This window comes from Engraulis encrasicolus, chromosome 13, assembly GCF_034702125.1.
Source record: "Engraulis encrasicolus isolate BLACKSEA-1 chromosome 13, IST_EnEncr_1.0, whole genome shotgun sequence".
NCBI classification, from domain to species: domain Eukaryota; kingdom Metazoa; phylum Chordata; class Actinopteri; order Clupeiformes; family Engraulidae; genus Engraulis; species Engraulis encrasicolus.
The window spans coordinates 40,188,576-40,208,886 of NC_085869.1; the positions used below are offsets into that span (position 1 = coordinate 40,188,576).

Here is a 20,311-nt window from a genome sequence, read left to right on the forward strand (position 1 = left end):
TGTAGCCAATATCGTGTAAACACCTGTAAGTCGCTTTGGATACGTGTTAGCTAAGTGTACAGTAGTGTTGTGAAATTTAAACAAAATTCAGATATGAAGGCTTAAGCAGGCTATGGGTAACATGTGAATCATAAAATGAAGAGGTGGCCTTTAATGCTATTTATCCTGTATTTTCCTAGTATTTAACAGCACCAACTCAGTGAAGGTAGCCCATCAACATACTGTACACATTCCAGAACAATTCAATTCAAAACATTTGCTTTTTGATAGACAAATGATCAGAGGTTAGAGAGTAAGGCAGACAGCCACACAGAGACAAACAAAATGTGGAAAAAAACGTAGTTAAAAAACATTGACCTTGACATACTGTTAATAATGACGTCATTATTAAATTTTATGCTGCCCTGGTTATAGTATGTTTAAGACACATTACTTTTTGGTGGTATAGCCTAATATTTGTAATTTATTGTTTGCTGCTGACATGTACGTGTAGTTGTAGAAATACCATTCAAGAATTTGCAGAGAAATGTGAAAAAAAATGTACGCGCAGACAGACAGACAGACAGACAGACAGACAGACAGACAGACAGACAGACAGACAGACAGACAGACAGACAGACAGACACACACACACACACACATACACATACACACACACACACACACACACACTATAGAGTAACACTATTAGCTTCCCATCTGCCATAGGACAAACTACTGTATTGTGCATTTAGTACAATTCATTGGCAAAAGGATAAAGAGATACAGGCTTTCCATTATAAAACAACATACATCATATAGACATGCATAATAAAGCAATACTTCTGGACTGAAACTAATAGTAGTCTGGTATACAATATTCCTGGATGTTGCAATGAAATATGGCTTTCAATTAATACAATCTGACTTCCATTTTACATTTCATTTTCAGAATTTGGCGATTGAGGAGGTAAAAATGTTTACTTGTTACAAGTAGATAAGATACTTTCTTCAAAACAATTACATCTGACCAATAGTTGTTTTACTTCTTCCACTGGGACATTTTAAAGTCGTTTTAAAACTTTTTAAAGTTTTTAACATTATTTTGTTGCAATTAAGGCAAACATGTCTGAATATATTTGTGTGTGTGTGTGTGTGTGCGTGCGTGTGTGCGTGCGTGCGTGCGTGCGTGCGTGCGTGCGTGCGTGCGTGCGTGCGTGCGTGCGTGCGTGCGTGTGTGTGTTGTAACATTTTGCAACATTGTCAACGTAAAGTAATAAAATATTTTTGGAACATGACCAGTTTGAATGAGCATACCCAGTAAACAATGAATGCATGTAGTTTTAGTCCAAAATGACATTACCAATATTGTCAATTTCATCTTGTGATTGTGTCATTGTCAAGTCCGCGACATTACAGTGTCTTATTGTCAGAAACCAGTTTTCTGGCTTTCTGGAGAGTTTTTTTTTTTTTTTTTTCTAAACCCAACCACCACCCCCTCCCCTTATGGGGGACCTAATTTTTTGTCTTTCATTCTTTTTTTTTTTCTTTCTTTTAAATATATTTTCATTTACCTTTCTTTTTTAATAAAACAATACAATAAACAAAACATAGGTTTAACAACAAAGAAGGACAATAGTAAAAAGAAAAAAATAAGAAGAAAACAAAATATTCAAATCTGAGGTCCCCCAAAAATGTCAGACTGTATATTTAGTGCCCACCCACCACCCTCATATAACCCCCCCACCCTCCCCCGGGGATGAAGTTACGGTTTACATTTTATCCTGATGCAATGAGAGAGTTTGTTGGTTAGTTGGCACGCAATGTATGTCTGGACAGCATGTTTGTGTGACAGCACCAGAGGTGTCAAATGTTAGAGAGTAAAAAACAAATCCATGGAGTAAGTACATTGTAGAAAGAAAATGTCTGCAAGTTGAACCTACAAATGATCAGATGAAAATGTTGACTTGAATAAACTTGCAATAAGGTATTTTAGAAAAGAGTAAGTACATTATAGAACATGATACTATATGACTGTTACACCAGTTAGTCCATTGAACCTACCGAGGTAGATAGATTGTGTACACATGTCTACTGGTTACTCAGATAAGTTACCTTTTTTCTTTTTTTCTTTTTCTTTTTTACTTTTACTTCTACTTTTGACATCTCTGCAAAGCACACAGTGCAACCCTGCTTGTGTGTGTGCACAGTGAATAGTGCATATTTCAAGAAAATGAGGACTCCAGGCTCTTCTATTAGATGATTTACCTCTTAACTTAACCTGGTTTACTCCTGAACCAGCTTCTTAGTATAGGCCACTTGTGTCATCTGTGAGTTATCTCGGGAAAGGTGGACGCATGTCTTGGCGTTATCTGTGGCTGGGTGGGTAGCTGTGGAGGGGTGGACTTATGTTGCTGCAGGCTGCATCTCCACGCTGCATGGCTACAAGAAAACAAAACACAACACGCACACAGACATCAACCAGACGAAATAATGTTCAGCACTTTGAAACTGTGCTTTGTTTTGTTCATGTGCAGTGCTGTGTCTGTTAAGTGACACGCACAAGCACATGCAGACACACGCACACACGCACACACGCACACACGCGCCCACTCACCTGATAGTCGCTGTTTGTGTGTTAACATTACTCTTAACTTTAAGAAACACACACACACGCATGCCCGCACACACACACACATGCACACGCACACACACACACACACACCCCCTTCCGCTCTCACCTGGTAGTTGCTGTTGGTGTTTGCCTTGGCCTTGCTCTTGCGCTGGCAGACACACAGGCCGACGAGGACGACCAACACGGCACCCACTACCAAGAGCCACCAGTAGGGGGAGTAGCGCTCAGGAGCTGCAGACGGAGAGAGAGAGAGAGATTGTGAGAGGGGTGGAGGTAGAGACAAGAAGAGAGGGATGAGTAGGTGGAGTAGAGCGAGAGAGAGAGAGATGGTGAGAGGTGAGAGGGGTAGAAGTGGAGAAGAAGGAGAGAGGGATGGAGAGAGGTGAGAGGGGTGGAGGTAGAGAGAAGAATGAGGGGTGGGATGGAGGTAGAGGGGAAGAAGATGGGGAGAGATAGGGGGATGGAGGTAGAGAAAGGAGGATGGAGAGAGGTAAGAAAGGTGAAGGTAGAGGAGAGGAGAAGGAGAGAGGGGTGTAGAGAGGAAAGATGGATGGAGGTAGAGAGAAGGAGAGAAGGATGGAGGGAGAGATATGGAGAGGGAGGGATGAAAGGATAAGGGGATGGCCGGGGGATATAGAGATGGAGGTAGAGAGAAGAAGAGAGGGATGGAAGGAGAGATAGGAAGATGGAGCGGGAGTGGAGGGATGGGTAGATGAGAGAAGGAAAGATGGCTGATAAGTGGAGTAGGCGAGTACATTTAGGGTTTAACCCCCCAAAAAATGATACAAAAGTTTTTTTTAGGGATTCTATTACTATTGGACCTGCTAAATGACATACTAAAAATCTAGTAAAATCTGACTTTTGGAAATTAGTTATTTTCAACATGACTGCCATAGGCTTATTATAAGGGTTGAGAGACGCTCCAGGTGAATAGGCGAAAAAATGTAGCTTGCCGATATCACCATGAAACTTAATCCGTTGATTACTCACATATTTGTGAGAAAAAAAATGTATTGCAAGTTTTCTGAAATATTATGTTTTAATATGGTAATTGGACTATATCTAATTAAATATGCATTACATTTCAAAATGCAAAAACTCAAAATCTGAAAAAGTCAAGCTCAAAATTACTCTTTTAATTTGTTTCTAGTAAACCCAAATAATGCAATTTCGTTGTGTGCAGTGTGCAGTGTTCACTTGTGTGCTGTGGAGTGCTGTGTCACAATGACAATGGGAGTTGGAGTTTCCCAATGGGTTTTCACTTTCACGCTTTCGCTTTCACTTTCACTTTCAAATAAGGCCACAAGAAATCTAGGTGTCATTGTTGATGACCATCTATCATTCTCTGACCACATAGCCTCAGTTTTCAAGTCATGTCGCTTCTCACTGCTAAATATACATAAAATCAGACTGTATCTGATCTGAATGACTCAACTTCTGATATTGTCCATCTGACCTGAACTACTGCAACTCCCTCCTGACTGGTCTTTCAGCTCGTGCAATAGGCCCTCTGCAAATGTCACTGCATGCCACTCCTCTTTTTCATGCCCTAATTGAATATGAGGCCCTGACCCTTGCCTATAAAGCTACAACAGACCCTACTCTGGCTTACCTGAAAGCTGTGCTAAAGCCCTATGTTCAGGACATTGTCTGTCTCCACTACCAACCGTTTCACCTTGCCCTCTACTTACACATGTAGTGACTCCTGTCTATTTAGTTCAGCTACTGAAAGACCCAAAATACCTAGTGACACCATGATTCATCACTGATGATGTGCCCTGACAAAAAGCACATGGATATTACCATAGCAGTAGTGTCTTTATCCCCCCCTAACAGCACTCCAACCAAACAGATCCTGAAAACATGTTAATTCATGCCAATGTAATTATCATGTAATAACGTTTATTTTAAAACACTTTGATCTTGAAAATGACTCCTTTCCTGAAGTTATATTTTCCTAGATTTTTAGTATGTTATTAAGGACAGCTGGATGTATTAAAATCAGTTGAAAAACCTTTTGGTGTATTTTGGCCATAGATGTACTCGACTAGAGGAATAGAGAGAGGAGGTGAAGAGTGGTGTAGAGATGGATGAGGGAGGTAGATGGATGCAGAGTGAAGAGGGGAGAGATAGTGAGATGAAGGAAGTGGGGATGGAGGTAGTCATGGAGAGAGGCAAGATGTAGAGAGCGGGGAGGGAGGTAGAGAGAATTCATGAAGTGATGGAATGATGAGAGCGATGGAAGTGACAGATGTAGTGTATCTGTGGCTAATATGCAACATGAGCTTCAAAAAATCCGTGCTCCTGGACACAGATGTTAAGGACACAAAATCCGTGTCCAGGAGCACGGATTTTGGCAAAATTCCGTGCTCCTGGACACGGAATTATTTTCCGTGATGGACACACAGAAGTGCTCTCTATACTCCCACAGCTCTATGTTTCCACAGTCTTGTGTTTTCTCAGGATTTTTCTAATTTCAAATATGTTGTCTCAAAAAAACATTTCTTACTGACAGGTTAGGGTTAGGGAATGTTTTGGTCAGGGCACAACTTAAATTGCTGTAGCATTATTTTGTTTAGGATTAGCATTTGGTATGTATTTTCTAATGATAGAGTTAAGACAGTGCTGTGGTAATAGCCTATAGAAAGCACATCACAGAAAACAATTCCGTGTCCAGGAGCACGGAAAAGAATTCCGTGTCCAGGAGCACGGAATTTTGGCAAAATCCGTGGTTCCACGGAAATTTTGGAGAACAGGCTGTAATATATTAACGTATATATATTAATATATATATATATATATATAATATATATATATATATATATTAACGTTAAAATAATGTACTAACAAAAGCAAAATGGTAAAATTCAATGTGTGCGCTCGGCATATACTGTGCACAGGACACCTACGGCCTGTGACTAGGCTTGACCGTGCAACAAATGAGCTTAATGCACAGTTGATCCTAGTCATAGCTCTGTAAGGTACTTCTCTATGATCTGGGAACACTGGCATGAGTGCCTTCATTAAATTCCCTTTTTCATTATGTATATGAATACGTATTGTATTGTATTAATGATGTATGTAGTGTAAATGTTTCCATTGTGGGCCGTAAGCCTGTAATTAAGTTAGATCACTAGACTGGAGGTGACCCCACCCACTTTTGCACGGCAATCCTTGGAGCCATTATTAGGTAGACCCTAAGCGATGTAAATGAATGGAGAGGGACCAGGGAATCACTTCCGTCAAAGAATGACTCAATAATGTGAAAAAAACTATCAACACGCATTATGAGGACAATAGTTGGACAAAAATGGGACACTTTTTGAGAATAACAGCATAATGCTCACTTCCTAATCTAGTGAGACGCGCCTCTATCGGAGGCATGTAAGGACGCGCGCAGAATGTTGGCATGACTTGACAACCAAATGCGATAGAATTGACGACTGGGTTTTTGACTTGACAGCCAGATGCGATAGAATTAGTAACGGGGTCTTGACTAGACAACCAGATGCGATAGAACTAACAACGCGGTCTTGGCAAGACAACCAGATGCGATAGAACTAGTAACGGCACTTCGCCAGAAAGTTAGAAAAGAAGCAACTTGGACGCTCGCATGCCCGCATGACATCATAGGTGTCCTGCTACCGGGGAATAAAGGACACCTGCTCAGCCAATCAGACGACGTTCTGTCTGCTCACTGGGTGATAATGTTTTATATTGGTGTGGGTGCCTTTCTGTCCCATTCTGTTTCATTGTTTTCTTGTGTTTGTTGTCTTTGTTTTTCCATTTTCACTTTGTTTTCTTCTTTTGCTGGAGTCATTCCACACAATGTTGATTTACTTTAAAGGGACACTGTGCAGGAAATGGTCAAAACAGGTACTGCAACTATGCTGCTCATTGAAACTGGGCTGCCTATTGCCAAATTTGATCTTTTTATGAAAGTTTACTAAGTAATGAACTAATATATTCTAGCATGGCCCAAGTAAAGTCATTTTTGCAGCTGAAAATGGCTATTTCTGGAAATTCAAAATGGCGAACCATGGAGAAGATCCCCCTTTTTATGTAAGAAAAGTGCAATTTTTCCAGTCATAATGCATTTTAGAATTTGTCAGTGGTGCTAAGTATTCATGAAAAAGGTAACATTAGTGCATGGGCAGCATGAATTCTGGAAATAAATAACTAAAAATCTCACACAGTGTCCCTTTAATGTGGGATGCTAAAATAGCCTGTGTGATTTTATTTCCCACTGAGATTAGGAAGCAGGGCACCTGCTGGAGGTTTTATATGACACCTCCTACCTGAGCAGCTCACCTTTTTGCGATGTGGAGGTATCTTATTGGTTAACTTATTTTTTTTAAAAACTCTTCCATCTGTTTGAGAACTGTTTGACTCCCTGATTTACCCCCAGGTTTCTGTGACCAAGCTATGCAATAAAGGCTTTTTACTTTTGATAGATGAGAGTGCCTTGGTATTTTTTCTTTTTAACTTATACATACTGTATATAGTTAAATTCACAATTGAAAATGGAATGTTTTTGTTGTCACCTACGGTCAGTGTCGAGAATGACCAGTGCCAGAAGCCTTTTCTGGGTGTCCAGTATCCTGTACGTCCCTGCATCGCTCATGAGGGCCCCAAACGAGAAGATTCGGCCGTTGTATTTGTAGGCTTTGTGAAATTCTGGACGGCCTCCGAACGTCTGGAATAAGTCCCTTGTGGCTATCCCATCTCGGTACAGCCACATGTCCACGTCGGCCTCGCCACTGACTTGGTCCACCTTCCGCACGCACACCAACGACAACTCCTTCTGTGATGCCACAGGGATGCGCACATCCCACTGCCGCTGCCTCTCGAAGTTGAAATAGTACATCCCCGCTACAACGCAAAATAAAATAACAGTATGAGATACGACAGAGATCAGCTACAAAGCAAAACAAAATAACACATAAAGTATGAGATACGACAGAGATCAGCTAAAATGCAAAACAAATGGGATATATATGAGCTAGGACAGAGACATGCCACACCCTGACCTTGTTGAAGTAATAAATCCCAGTTGCAATATAAAAAAAATAACTATACCGCAGGGGTGTTAAACATAAGGCCCGCGGGCCGGAGGGTGCCCAACAGATCAATCTCTTCAATCTGGCCCCAGCCTTGCAGAGAGAGAGAGAGAGAGAGAGAGAGAGAGAGAGAGAGAGAGAGAGAGAGAGAGAGAGAGAGAGAGAGAGAGAGAGAAATAGAGAGAGAAATAGAGAGAGAAATAGAGAGAGAAATAGAGAGAGAGAGATAGAAATATATACTATATATATATATATCAATAGAGAGAGAGAGAGAGAGAGAGAGAGAGAGAGAGAGAGAGAGAGAGAGAGAGAGAGAGAGAGAGAGAGAGAGAGAGAGAGTTAAAAATAGTAAATGTGAATCTTTTTTTTTCGCGATCTACAGTCAATGTTCCGGACACCCACCGTCATTCACCTCCAGATGATTGACAAGCAATGCGATTCTGATATGTAGCACACATTTGTAATATTTCCTAATTATGTGGTCTCTGGGCCACTTGTGATCAAATTGGCCGTATGTGGCCCCTTAACCACAATGAGTTTGACACCCCTGACGTACAGTATACGGAGGTAAAATAGTACATCCCAGCCACAATGCAAAACAAATAAGATATCCAGTATGAGCTGTAGGAGCTGAGGACAGAGACCTAACACCCTGGCTCCCTGTCCATGTTACAGTAGTAGTACATTACAGCTAGAGTGCAAGACAAAATAACACATACAGTATAAGCTACAGTATATCACGAAAGTGAATACATCCCTCACAGTTTTTCAGATTTTTGAGTATATCTTTTCATAGGCAAGCATTACAGAAATTTCACTTTGACACAATGATTAGTGACCTTTTAACAACTTATTTAACCGCTTAAATTTCTTTTTCACTCAGAAAAAAACAAAATACAGCCATTAATGTTTGAACATGTACTCACAAAAGTGAGTACACCCCAGATTAAAATCCGGTAGAGAAGGGGCTGTGTTGGCTCGAATCGTCTCGAAATGAAACGAAATGAAAAGGGATGAAAAGGGAGGTCATCAGTGTGCGTTTCAACCTTTCTTTGCATTGAACTTTTACATTTTGAGTCTGCATCTGGCTTAAATAGATTGGTGTGAGATTTGAATGCAATCCTAAGGAGAATATCTTGATCTGCTTCAGTAGTCACAGTGCATGTTGACATGCATGTTTCTTTTAGGTGTATTTCAGATTGCCAATGTTGACAGCATTCATGCATCCTCAAACCATGTCAGTCCCACTACCATGCTTGGCTATTGAGAGGATACACCTTTTTTGTAAAACTCACTTGTTTACCACCAAACATGCTTGACACCATCTAAAGCAAATTTGTTTATCTTGGTCTCAAGAGAGATGAACAGACCAAGGATATGGATCACTGGAACCATGTCGAGTGATCTGAAGAGACCAAGATAAACAAAATTGCTTTCGATGGTGTCAAGCATGTGTGGTGGTAAACAAGTGAGTTTTACAAAAATGGTGTATCCTCTCAATAGCCAAGCATGGTAGTGGGACTGACATGGTTTGGGGATGCATGAATGCTGTCAACATTGGCAAGTTTAAAAGTTCAATGCAAAGAAAGGTTGAAACGCACACTGATGACCTCCCTTGTCATCCCTTTTCATTTCATTTCATTTCATTTCGAGACGATTCGAGCCAACATAGCCCCTTCTCTACTGGATTTTAATCTGGGGTGTACTCACTTTTGTGAGTACATGTTCAAACATTAATGGCTGTATTTTGTTTTTTTCTGAGTGAACAAGAAATTTAAGTGGTTAAATATGTTGTTAAAAGGTCACTAATCATTGTGTCAAAGTTAAATTTCTGTAATGCTTTCCTATGAAAAGATATACTCAAAAATCTGCAAAACTGTGAGGGGTGTATTCACTTTCATGATATACTGTATATGTAGGCATATAGTATGCAGGACTATAGTGTACCTGTGTTGTAGAAATAGTTTAACAAAATGACCATAATTTCAACAACAACAAAAAACTAGCCTAACGCATAGTTTATTTTGGTGAGATAAAAAAAATGGCTAGTTGAACTTCTGTTTGGCTGGTAAGAAAAAATGTCCACTAGCCAAATTGGCTGGTGGTGGAAAAAGTTAATTTAGAGCCCTGCTAATAATGATAATCTAGTATACTGTACAATCAATGAGTTCTCCTCACCTGTGACTGATAGCTGTGTTTTGGAGAGTTACTACTCCACTACTATGGCCACTAGCTGTGCTGTTGTTGCCATGACAACTCTTACTATTATTGCCACTATAGTGGTAGCAGGTTCTCCTCACCTGTGACGGACAGCCGCGTTTTGGAGAGTTCGGCGCCGCTCTTCCGTCGGAAGGTGTAGGATCCGGAGTCTGTGGGGACCAACATGTCCACATACCAGAGGTTGTCGCGAGCGTACGTCTTGGGCTCAGCGGATGCATCGCTGCCTGCGTCGCTGCCACCACTGCCCACGTCACCGCCGGCAGACGTCCACATCACCTCCCTGGATCCAGGCGAGGATGCGGGTTCGAACTCCAGCACCGCCGCCTCCGAGGGAATGGCCAGCCGCATGGATTTGCCCACGCGGAAATGCTTCAACTCAGCGCAATCTACACAGTACAAATACCAGCGAAGATTATTATTTTAAAATTCAATCATTTTACTCTTTGGTCAGTGTAACATTTTCAAAGTTAATTTTGTCGCATTGAAGAGGATCCCCAGTCGATTTGCCCACATGGTAGTGCTTCAGCTCGGTGTAATCTACATTACATCGCATTTTGCAGCGACTTACAATCAAGGACACAATCATAGCCAACATCACTAGCAATAAGTGTACAGGAAATACTGACCAACAAGTGGACCAACAAGTGCAGATGCTAAGCAGGGTTAGAGTTTGTGTGTTTTTTTACAATCTACACCAGGGGTGTCAAAGTCAACTTGATTGAGGGCCAAAACCAAACTCTGGAAGGAAGTCGCAGGCCAAACTCGATATATATATATATTTTTAAATGGGCTAAAATTGTACACGCCTGCACTTAAATTTCACACACTTCCCCCCCCATCATACAGTAAATGTGAGTTTGAGCTCTTTCATCGGCCTGGGCCCACTCATATTCCTAACACATCCAATTTCACGTTGCTGTATATTGATGGTGTATGTGGGCCAATTGTAATGCACATTTGAAATGATCTCGCGGGCCAAATAAAATGCCTCTGCGGGACAGATTTGGCCCCCGGGGCTGAGTTTGACATCCCAGATCTACACAGTACAAATAGCAGAGTTATTATAACTCTTAATGGCTTAAACCCACCTGGTCATTCGACATGAATTCATTGCTGTTTAATGTAACTCTCCATTGATACTTTAAATTGGAAGCCTATCTCCCCTTCTGTCTTTTTGACAAATTGCACCTTGCTGCTAATACAATACTGGTAATATCCTTTCATTGCCAGTTGCAGGATGGTGTTACTGTGGACAGTGGGTATGTTGTTGACCTGCTTATATACTAGTGGTGTGCATTGACACTGCCCTCACGATTCGATTCGATTACGATTCGAGAGGTAGTGATTCGATTTGATTCGATTTGATTCGATTCTACGATGCATTGCAATGGATTACATTTCTACTGAGAGCAGAGCAAATTTTTCATCAGTCATGATGAGGCAATACAAGCAGTCAGATACTGAACAGCATTTCATTGGCTGTTTTCTGTATAAGTCTTACAGTTTTCAATGCTATGAAGTGTTTTTTTATTTCATTTAACATTAATTTGCACCGGAAATATCCACAGAAGTAATTGAAACATGAAAAAAATGCTGCATCGATTATGGCACTTGCCGCATTGAATTGAATTGCCCTGCCCCGCATTGTGATGCATTGCCGAATCGATTATTGTTGACACCACTATTATATACAATACTGTATTTAACAACCTTTCATTGCCAATTGCAGGATGGTGTGGGCCTTGCCATCTCTCTCCCAGGACAAGATTCCAGCGTCCTCCTCTCGCAGCTCGGAGATGAAGAGGGTGCCATTCCGGAACTGGAAACGCTCGTCTGTGGGCTGACGACACGAGACCATGTTACTATGGAAATGCTACCCTGTGGGCTGGTGACACAACACTAGTATGTTGCTATGGAAACATACAGTTCTCGTTGTAGAACTGACAATACACCAGGACGCCATCGCCATCAAGCTTACTGTAGAACTGACAATAGAGCAGCACTATTATGTTTCTATGGAAACTTACTTACTGAAGAACGGACAATACCGCACCAATATCATGTTACTATGGAAACTATAGTAGAACTAACAATACATCATCATGTAGTATCTATGGAAACACACTTGCTGTAGAACTGACAATACAGTACATCACGAAAGTGAATACACCCCTCACAGTTTTGCAGATTTGTGAGTATATCTTTTCATAGGAAAGCATTGCAGAAATTTCACTAGGACACAATGATTAGTGACCTTTTAACAACATATTTAACCGCTTAAATTTCTTGTTCACTCAGAAAAAAACAAAATACAGCCATTAATGTTTGAACATGTACTCACAAAAGTGAGTACACCCCAGATTAAAATCCAGTAGAGAAGGGGCTGTGTTTGCACAAATCGTCTCGAAATGAAACAAAATGAAAAGGGATGAAAAGGGAGGTCATCAGTGTGCGTTTCAATCTTTCTTTGCATTGAACTTTTACATTTTGAGTCTGCATCTGGCTTAAATAGATTGGTGTGAGATTTGAATGCAATCCTATGGAGAATAACAGGGTCTGCTTCAGTAGTCACAGTGCATGTTGACATGCATGTTTCTTTTAGGTGTATTTCAGATTACTAATGTTGACAGCATTCATGCATCCCCAAACCATGTCAGTCCCACTGCCATGCTTGGCTTTTGATAGGATACACTTTTTTTTGTAAAACTCACTTGTTTACCACCACACATGCTTGACACCATCTAAAGTATATTTGTTTATCTTGGTCTCTTCAGATCACACGACATGGTTCCAGTGATCCATATGCTTGGTCTGTTCATCTCTCTTGAGACCAAGATAAACAAATTTGCTTTAGTGTGGTGGTAAACAAGCGAGTTTTACAAAAAAGGTGTATCCTCTCAATAGCCAAGCATGGTAGTGGGACTGACATGGTTTATGGATGCATGAATGCTGTCAACATTGGTAATCTGAAATACACCTAAAAGAAATATGCATGTCATTATGCACTGTGACTACTGAAGCAGATCATGATATTCTCCATAGGATTGCATTCAAATCTCACACCAATCTATTTAAGCCAGATGCAGACTCAAAATGTAAAAGAAAGGTTGAAACGCACACTGATGACCTCCCCTTTCATCCCTTTTCATTTTATTTCATTTCGAGACGATTCGAGCCAACATAGCCCCTTCTCTACCAGATTTTAATCTGGGGTGTACTCACTTTTGTGAGTACATGTTCAAACATTAATGGCTGTATTTTGTTTTTTTCTGAGTGAACAAGAAATTTAAGCGGTTAAATATGTTGTTAAAAGGTCAGTAATCATTGTGTCAAAATGACATTTCTGTAATGCTTTCCTATGAAAAGATATACTCAAAAATCTGCAAGACTGTGAGGGGTGTATTCACTTTCGTGATATACTGTACATCATCATGTTACTATGGAAACTTACTTGCTGTAGAACTGACAGTACAGCACGCACGCACGCACGCACGCACGCACGCACGCACGCACCAGAGGTCAAAATAGAGGCACACACACAAACATAACAATATACAAAAATAACCACAACTGGGAAATAAATAAGTCATACAGTATGGTGGTGTACAATCCCCCAGTACCTACCTCTGTTCTGTTCAGGAGCAGCACTGGCTGGGCGGAGCCGGACTGAGGCGTGAGTGACAGCACTGACGATTGGGGCTCATACTGCGGGGGGCGGGGCAAGTAGAACGCTGAGCCAGGACACACCTCATAGATCTGCACGGAACCTGCAGGCACAACAGCCAATGAGCATTCCCGACTGAGATTCTAGAATCTGTCATACTAGTGCAGCAACAAAGACTCTGGTCTGGTTTCAGTGTAAATTAGTACATAATATTCTTGTAATAGTCCCTTTATTATCCCATAGGAATATTCATTTTCACATTTTCACATCAAATCAGTCAATGAATGCAGACACACCATTAGTCTTTTGTGACTCAAGCCTCACATACAGTAAACATGTGTCAACTAGACAAATTTAGTTTGTCCTATTGTCATGTCATGTATGTTATGTTATATCTAGGTGTGTATTGTATGTGTTAAATCTCTGTTATTATCATGTCACAGGCAATACAACCTGTCTGGTGTGTACCGTAGCCCCTTAATGCGCGCCGTACCTCCAGTGGCACGCTGTAATAGTCATTTAAATGTAACTACCATAGCACTACAATACTATGACACAACACAGGCCTTTTAGTAATGCACCACGACTTGGTCATTACCATACTGGTCACAACAAATGTATAAAGCCGCGTCTTAAGGGGTTAACTGATGACAAAAAAATCCCCATTGGGGATAATAAAGTTTCTAACTAACTAAGCCCACCTAGCGGCCAAAAAAGATTGTGCCTCAACAAAAATAGGGAATTCAGCTCTGAAAGTTCCTCTTGCCCATAGAAGAGACATATAGCTAGCCCTTTTAAAGACAAATTGTATGCTTTCAGACAAACCAATACTGTTTTCTGAAGCAAATTGAATAGCTTATTCAAGACCTTATCAGATTCTTCCAAAAAATAAAATAAAATAAAATAAAATAACCAAAAATCCAAAAAGCCCTTTATTTTCTCTGTTTCGCCACCTACTTGTGGCCTGTTTTCCAGTGGCTAGTTACATGTTACATCGGTAGCACTGAGCTACCGGTCTGGACACTTATATCAACGGTATCATGCTGTGGCTCCCATGCCCGAACTGGAGCCTTGACTAGGAGGTGGCGAATTCAAGCCCCGAATGGCGAACTAGCGTAGATCACCTCAGTTACACAGTGCAGAAGCACTTTGAACCAGAATGACAGCAGTCTGCTCCCACCCACAGCCCTCAGCTAATATTATCATGGTTGACTGGCTTGCCACTATACATTCACATACAAATACACATATGTACACCCCCTGCCCCTACCTACACAGTAAATGTTGCGGTGTTAATTGAACACTTAGAGAGTTCATTTAAGTCCAAATGATGTCAAATCAACTCTCCAAGTGTCAAATGAACACTGCAGAATTTACTGTGTGTGTACACCTTACATACATTAAAATGGCGTGTAAAATATAGCTCTAAGGGCTGAAATGAAGCCCATTTTAGATATCATATTTGGTCCCACTCAAAAGATTTACTCTATGGTTAGTGCAACATTGTCAGTAAGTTCTTCTCAGTGCTTTGTGAATATCAAAATTGGAATGGGTTGAAATCATCTTGCAGTAGAGTTGCAATTACTCTGGCCACCAGCAGAATTTAATGACTTTTGACTCCACTCCTCCCATGCGCTATTGTATATTTGCGCCAAACCCTGTCATTCACCCAGCTGTGGCATCTAAAATACACTACCCCACCTACAACACACATATTCACCAATACAATGTTACCATATGCAAACATCGATGTAGCAAGTATTTTCCCCTTCCAGCCCCATGAGTTTTCAGTAATCAACATCCATATCCTTCCTCTGCAGTTCTCTCCCTTCCTTTCCACATTTGGGAAGAGCGATAGTAAGGAATGTAAACGGGATGAATGGGGAGTGGGGACTGGGAGAGGGGCATTACTAGTAGAACTACTTGTAATTAGTTTTGTGCAAAGTTCTTTTGCTTTTACCATAGGGTGTGCATGTGTGTGTGTGTGTGTGTGTGTGTGTGTGTGTGTGTGTGTGTGTGTGTGTGTGTGTGTGTGTGTGTGTGTGTGTGTGTGTGTGTGTGTGTGTGTGTGTGTGTGTGTGTGTGTTGTACTCACCCACATATGCCACTGAACACACAAGCAGGAGGTGGACCAGCTTTGTTTTCTGGAATGCACCAACACAGAGAGGAGAACAGCTTAGTGCGTGCGTGAGTGTGTGCGTGCGTGCATGCATGTTCTTGTGCGTACATAATATGCTTGAAGACATAATTTTCCGATGGTCTCTGACACCCTTATAATCCAGAACTAAATCATGTAATGTACATGAGCATAGGCCAAAGGTTTGGAGCTGCAGATTACCCCAGTCAATAACTGACAATCAGTATTTATTGTCTGGAAATTTTATACGATAACCCATATAACACAAAACTCCAGACATGCTCTAATAACTGCACAGGTCGGAGTCATTTTTGACAGGCCTACTTAACATGGCACAATAAAACAACTGCCACAGCCATACCAAGTCCAGGAATGTTTGCAGAGTACTTCGTTTGAAGTTAAAAAACAAAACAAAACAAAACAAAACAAAAAGCAGCATATGCATACAAGATGTAAGTAGGCTAAAATAAGGTTATGAGGTTGTAATATTGTTTACTGTCTGTAACCCTTGCTTGCAATCAACATTGCAGACCACACCCTCTAGGCACGCAACCTTTTAGATAACTGCCCGTCCACCTCAGTTTGACTCTACACATGTTAAGAATTAATTCCAATAACTTATAACGCGTGAAATCCCTGCTCCCAAATACGACATCAACGTAGACTAGGCTACATCCTTGTCACAATCATTAGAATGCACTGCCTAAATAGTGGGGTCGTAGGTCTGTGCAATTTTTCTCAGTCATTTCAAGTTGGTGTTAAAGTTTGGTTTTTACTTCCAAGTTGAAGTTTAGGGTCTATAGATCAATTTGGGTCCGAGTGTCAAACACACAGATAACAAAATGGCCTGCGGGGGGCGCTCTAAAATATATAAACTGCTATAACTTTTTATTAGTTTAACCAAATTTAACATATGAGGTATGCATGGATTCAGCATTAAGAGGAGGAGCTGGTGAGCTAAGTATTTGGTTATTGGATTAAAGACACACTATGTCATAAACACACATTTAGCCCATGGACAGCAAAATTCAGGGTTTTTTTTAAGATAAAGGGTGGAAATGCCCTCAAAGTTGCAATGAAACATAATTTATTGTAACAAGTTATTGTAAATAAAGCCTGGGATATCATTCAACTTGATTTGTTCAAATATCCTTGAAGCACAAAGATACCCAGGATACCTATACGCAAATATGGCTGCATAAAGCCTATGTGATATTTAGGACCCAACTTGCAACTTTGAGTTTATGAATTTAGGATCATGAGTATCAACTTGTTTCAATCAAGCCATATTCTATTCACACATAAATAATTATATCTGGAAGAAAATAAATCAATAATAATAATAATAATAATAATAATAATAATAATAATAACACTGCATTTCCGGAGAGACAATGCTATTAGTATGCTTGTGGCTTATGCACACACACACAGAGCTGTTGTATACACACAAAAACACGAGGGAAAGAAATAGAAGTGTGTGTGTGTGTGTGTGTGTGTGTGTCTCTGTGCGAGAGAGAGGTGTGTGTGTGTGTGTGTGTGTGTGTATGGAGATGCTTTAGGTGCCTTTCAGCAATGGGTGGGTAGGGAGAGGTAAGGGTGAGTTTCGAACCTGCAACCCTCTGACAGACCAACACCCTACCCAGTAGGCCACTGCCACTTACTGTATAGAGTGGCCACAGCAGCATATTAGGCCACGGTTGCCCAGGTGACAGCAGAGGTCTAAAGTTCTACAAGGCTGCATGTGTGTGTGTGTGTGTGTGTGTGTGTGTGTGTGTGTGTGTGTGTGTGTGTGTGTGTGTGTGTGTGTGTGTGTGTGTGTGTGTGTGTGTGTGTGTGTGTATGAATGAAGATTCTAACGGTGACAGTTTGGTAGTCAATAGCTGAGTAATATGTGCAGTCTTATTTTTACGCTGTCATATCTCCAAAAGTTTTGCAAGTTGTCAGATGATATTGAAACACAAATGGCACAACCCTGCTCTTCATGTCAAAGCTGAGATCACTTTTCTAGGCCAAATGGTTCAGTCAAAAAATTGACATATTAAGGCCTATGCGCTGAGCTGTTCACACATTTTTTTTGTAAGTGAATGGGGTCACATCATAGGGATTTTAAAACTGCTCTCTTTGAAACATTTTTAAGAGTTGGCTTATGATCTTTACACAGTTTGTATTCAGAGCCAAGACCTCTCTGACAATGCCTTTACCTAGTTGATAGGTAACCCCAGGACAGGTCACCTCTCAATCTAACTGCCACAGTTTGTGACATCATCATCTTGACCATTATACCATTCATTTCAATGAGGGGGAAAACAGAGAGAAAACTGAGGAAAAACAAGTCTGGTCAACAAATGAAAGGGGGTAGGCCAGCGAAAAATACACCACCCTGAGCCCTTTTCGAGCCGTTCATTTTGGCACTCGAACCGTGTCTCTATCTCGAACGCTGCAACGATTCAAAGCCGTCGTACTAATGAATGGTGATTCCCATATGCCGAGGTGAATGGAAAAATGTATAATAATAATAAACTGTTGATGAACAATTGGTATGCTTTCCCGCAAGCATACTAAATAAAATGTTGGAGAACAATTAGTATGCTTGCTGGGGGCAAGCAGAGGCCTTTGGCAAGCATACTAAATAATACTATAGAACTATTTCATACATGGTAGACACAATCATCTGCTCTGGGAACTGTCCATTTGTTACCAGCATAGTTGACAGGAATGAAAACCAGCGTAGTTGCCAGAAATGCCTGCCAATCTGGTAACAAATGAACAGTAGATTTGGACTACACTACCAAAGATGCAGTTGCCAAAGATGTATTCCAGCTAGAGGTGAAGTGCAGCTGTACTAGTACTTGTACAAATAGACCTGCCAGATCTCGGTGCAAGTGCATGAAGGCAGAGTTAAAGTGCACACGTCTGTGCAAGTGCAGCATATGCAATTTCTAAGACTGATCACTGACTGTTTTTGCATCTGTTCTCTGTCATAGTTATTGTAGAGTGGATTATTGGAATAAATGTTAGCCCTATGGTCTTCTGTTTGCTTTTTGAATGCAGGAAAAAATGATGTTCCCCATAGTATTTTTCATCATTATTATTATTATATATTTATTATTATTATTATTATTATTATTATTATTATTGATTTACTTTCTTCCAGATATAAAGTGTTTAAGTTGTGAATAAAATGATGGCTTGTTTGAAAAAAAGCTGGTACTCATGATCCTAAATTCATAAAGTCAAAGTTGCAAGTTGGGTGCTAAATATCACATAGGCTTTATGCAGCCATTTTTGTGTATAGGTATCCTAAGTATCTGTGTGCTTCAGGGATATTCTGAACAAATCAAGTTAAGTGATAACCCAGGCTTTATTTACAATAACTTGTAACAATAAATTATGTTTCATTGCAACTTTGAGGGCATTTCCACCCTTTATCTTAAAAAAGCCCGGATTTAGCTGTCCATGGACTAAAAGTGTGTTTATTACATAGTGTGTCTTTAATACAGTAACCAACTATTCAGCCCATTGGTTTCTCCTCTTCATGCTGAATCCATACATACCTTATATGTTAAATTTGGTTTAACTAATCAAAAGTTATGGCAGTTTATATATTTTAGAGCGCCCCCCGCAGGCCATTTTGTTATCTGTGTGTTTGACACTCGAACTCAAATTGTTCTATAGACCCTAAACTTCAACTTAGAAGTGAAAACCAAACTTTAACACCAATTTGAAATGACTGAGCCTATTACGACCCCACTATAAAGACAACACAGCGTAGCGGCAGCATTTGGTGACAGATCCGACACATATCAACGCGCAATGTTCGACGCGCTCTCAGTAGCCTAATTGTAGGCTACCTTAGATTGCTTTAACACTTGAATACAACCCTTAAGACTACACAGAAAGCAACAACTGGTTAATACTGAGTGAGGAGAGTGCTTGGTACAAGACGTTCCATTAGGTAAAAATTGGTGCATAATTGGTTATAGGCACCGTGCCATTGAATGGGCGCGGACATCCAGTTATATCCTTACTTAGAAGTGTAATAACAAATGATAATAACAATACAAAATTACATACGGTTCTAAGTCTTTGCTCAGACTTGAAGACATACCTTCATGTTATCCAAGTAACTCTACATTTGAGTGCCTTTGAAGTAAACAGAAGTCGCCTACCCATGTACGGGTGACACCATGTTGGAAACTAAAGAAGGATATAAACACAGCCCACTTCCTCTGTAGCCGACTGGAAGGGGAGGAGTCTGTGTGTCGAAGCTCACCAAACACACCAGTTGCCGACTGATAAGAGATGGGTGAGAAGGGTCTCAATGTGGACTGCATCTGATTACCGTTGTGAACGCAACGAAGCGCGCGCGCACACACACACACACACGCGCATGCACACACGCACGCTCTCTCTCTCTCTCTCTCTCTCTCTCTCTCTCTCTCTCTCTCTCTCTCTCTCTCTCTCTCTCTCTCTCTCTCACACACACACACACACACACACACACACACACACACACACGCACACACACACACACACACACACACACACACACACACACACACACAGAAAGAGAGAGAGATACACACATCTTATCTCATAGACTGTGTGCTCCC

General features: G+C 40.7%; 1 protein-coding gene across 1 annotated transcript; it reads right to left on the reverse strand.

The window, feature by feature from the left end:
* Positions 1-1,738: 1,738 nt before the first annotated feature.
* On the reverse strand, positions 1,739-19,891 carry LOC134461162 (uncharacterized). The gene is made up of 8 exons (XM_063213926.1): positions 19,807-19,891; positions 15,654-15,702; positions 13,519-13,661; positions 11,605-11,734; positions 9,975-10,280; positions 7,163-7,486; positions 2,721-2,845; positions 1,739-2,421 (listed from the first exon to the last, which is right to left on the reverse strand). Exons 1-8 carry the CDS (start codon positions 19,810-19,812, stop codon positions 2,386-2,388), a joined length of 1,119 nt encoding a protein of 372 aa, XP_063069996.1. The 5' UTR covers positions 19,813-19,891; the 3' UTR covers positions 1,739-2,385.
* Between the last annotated feature and the right edge of the window lie 420 nt (positions 19,892-20,311).

Excerpts from the sequence above, each read along its gene's own strand:
- LOC134461162 (XM_063213926.1), bottom strand. Across the intron at positions 13,662-15,653 it reads GTGTTCAGTGGCATATGTGG|GTTCCGTGCAGATCTATGAG; the intron begins GTGAGTACAACA and ends TTGTGCCTGCAG. Across the intron at positions 2,846-7,162 it reads GGTCATTCTCGACACTGACC|CTCCTGAGCGCTACTCCCCC; the intron begins GTAGGTGACAAC and ends CTCCGTCTGCAG.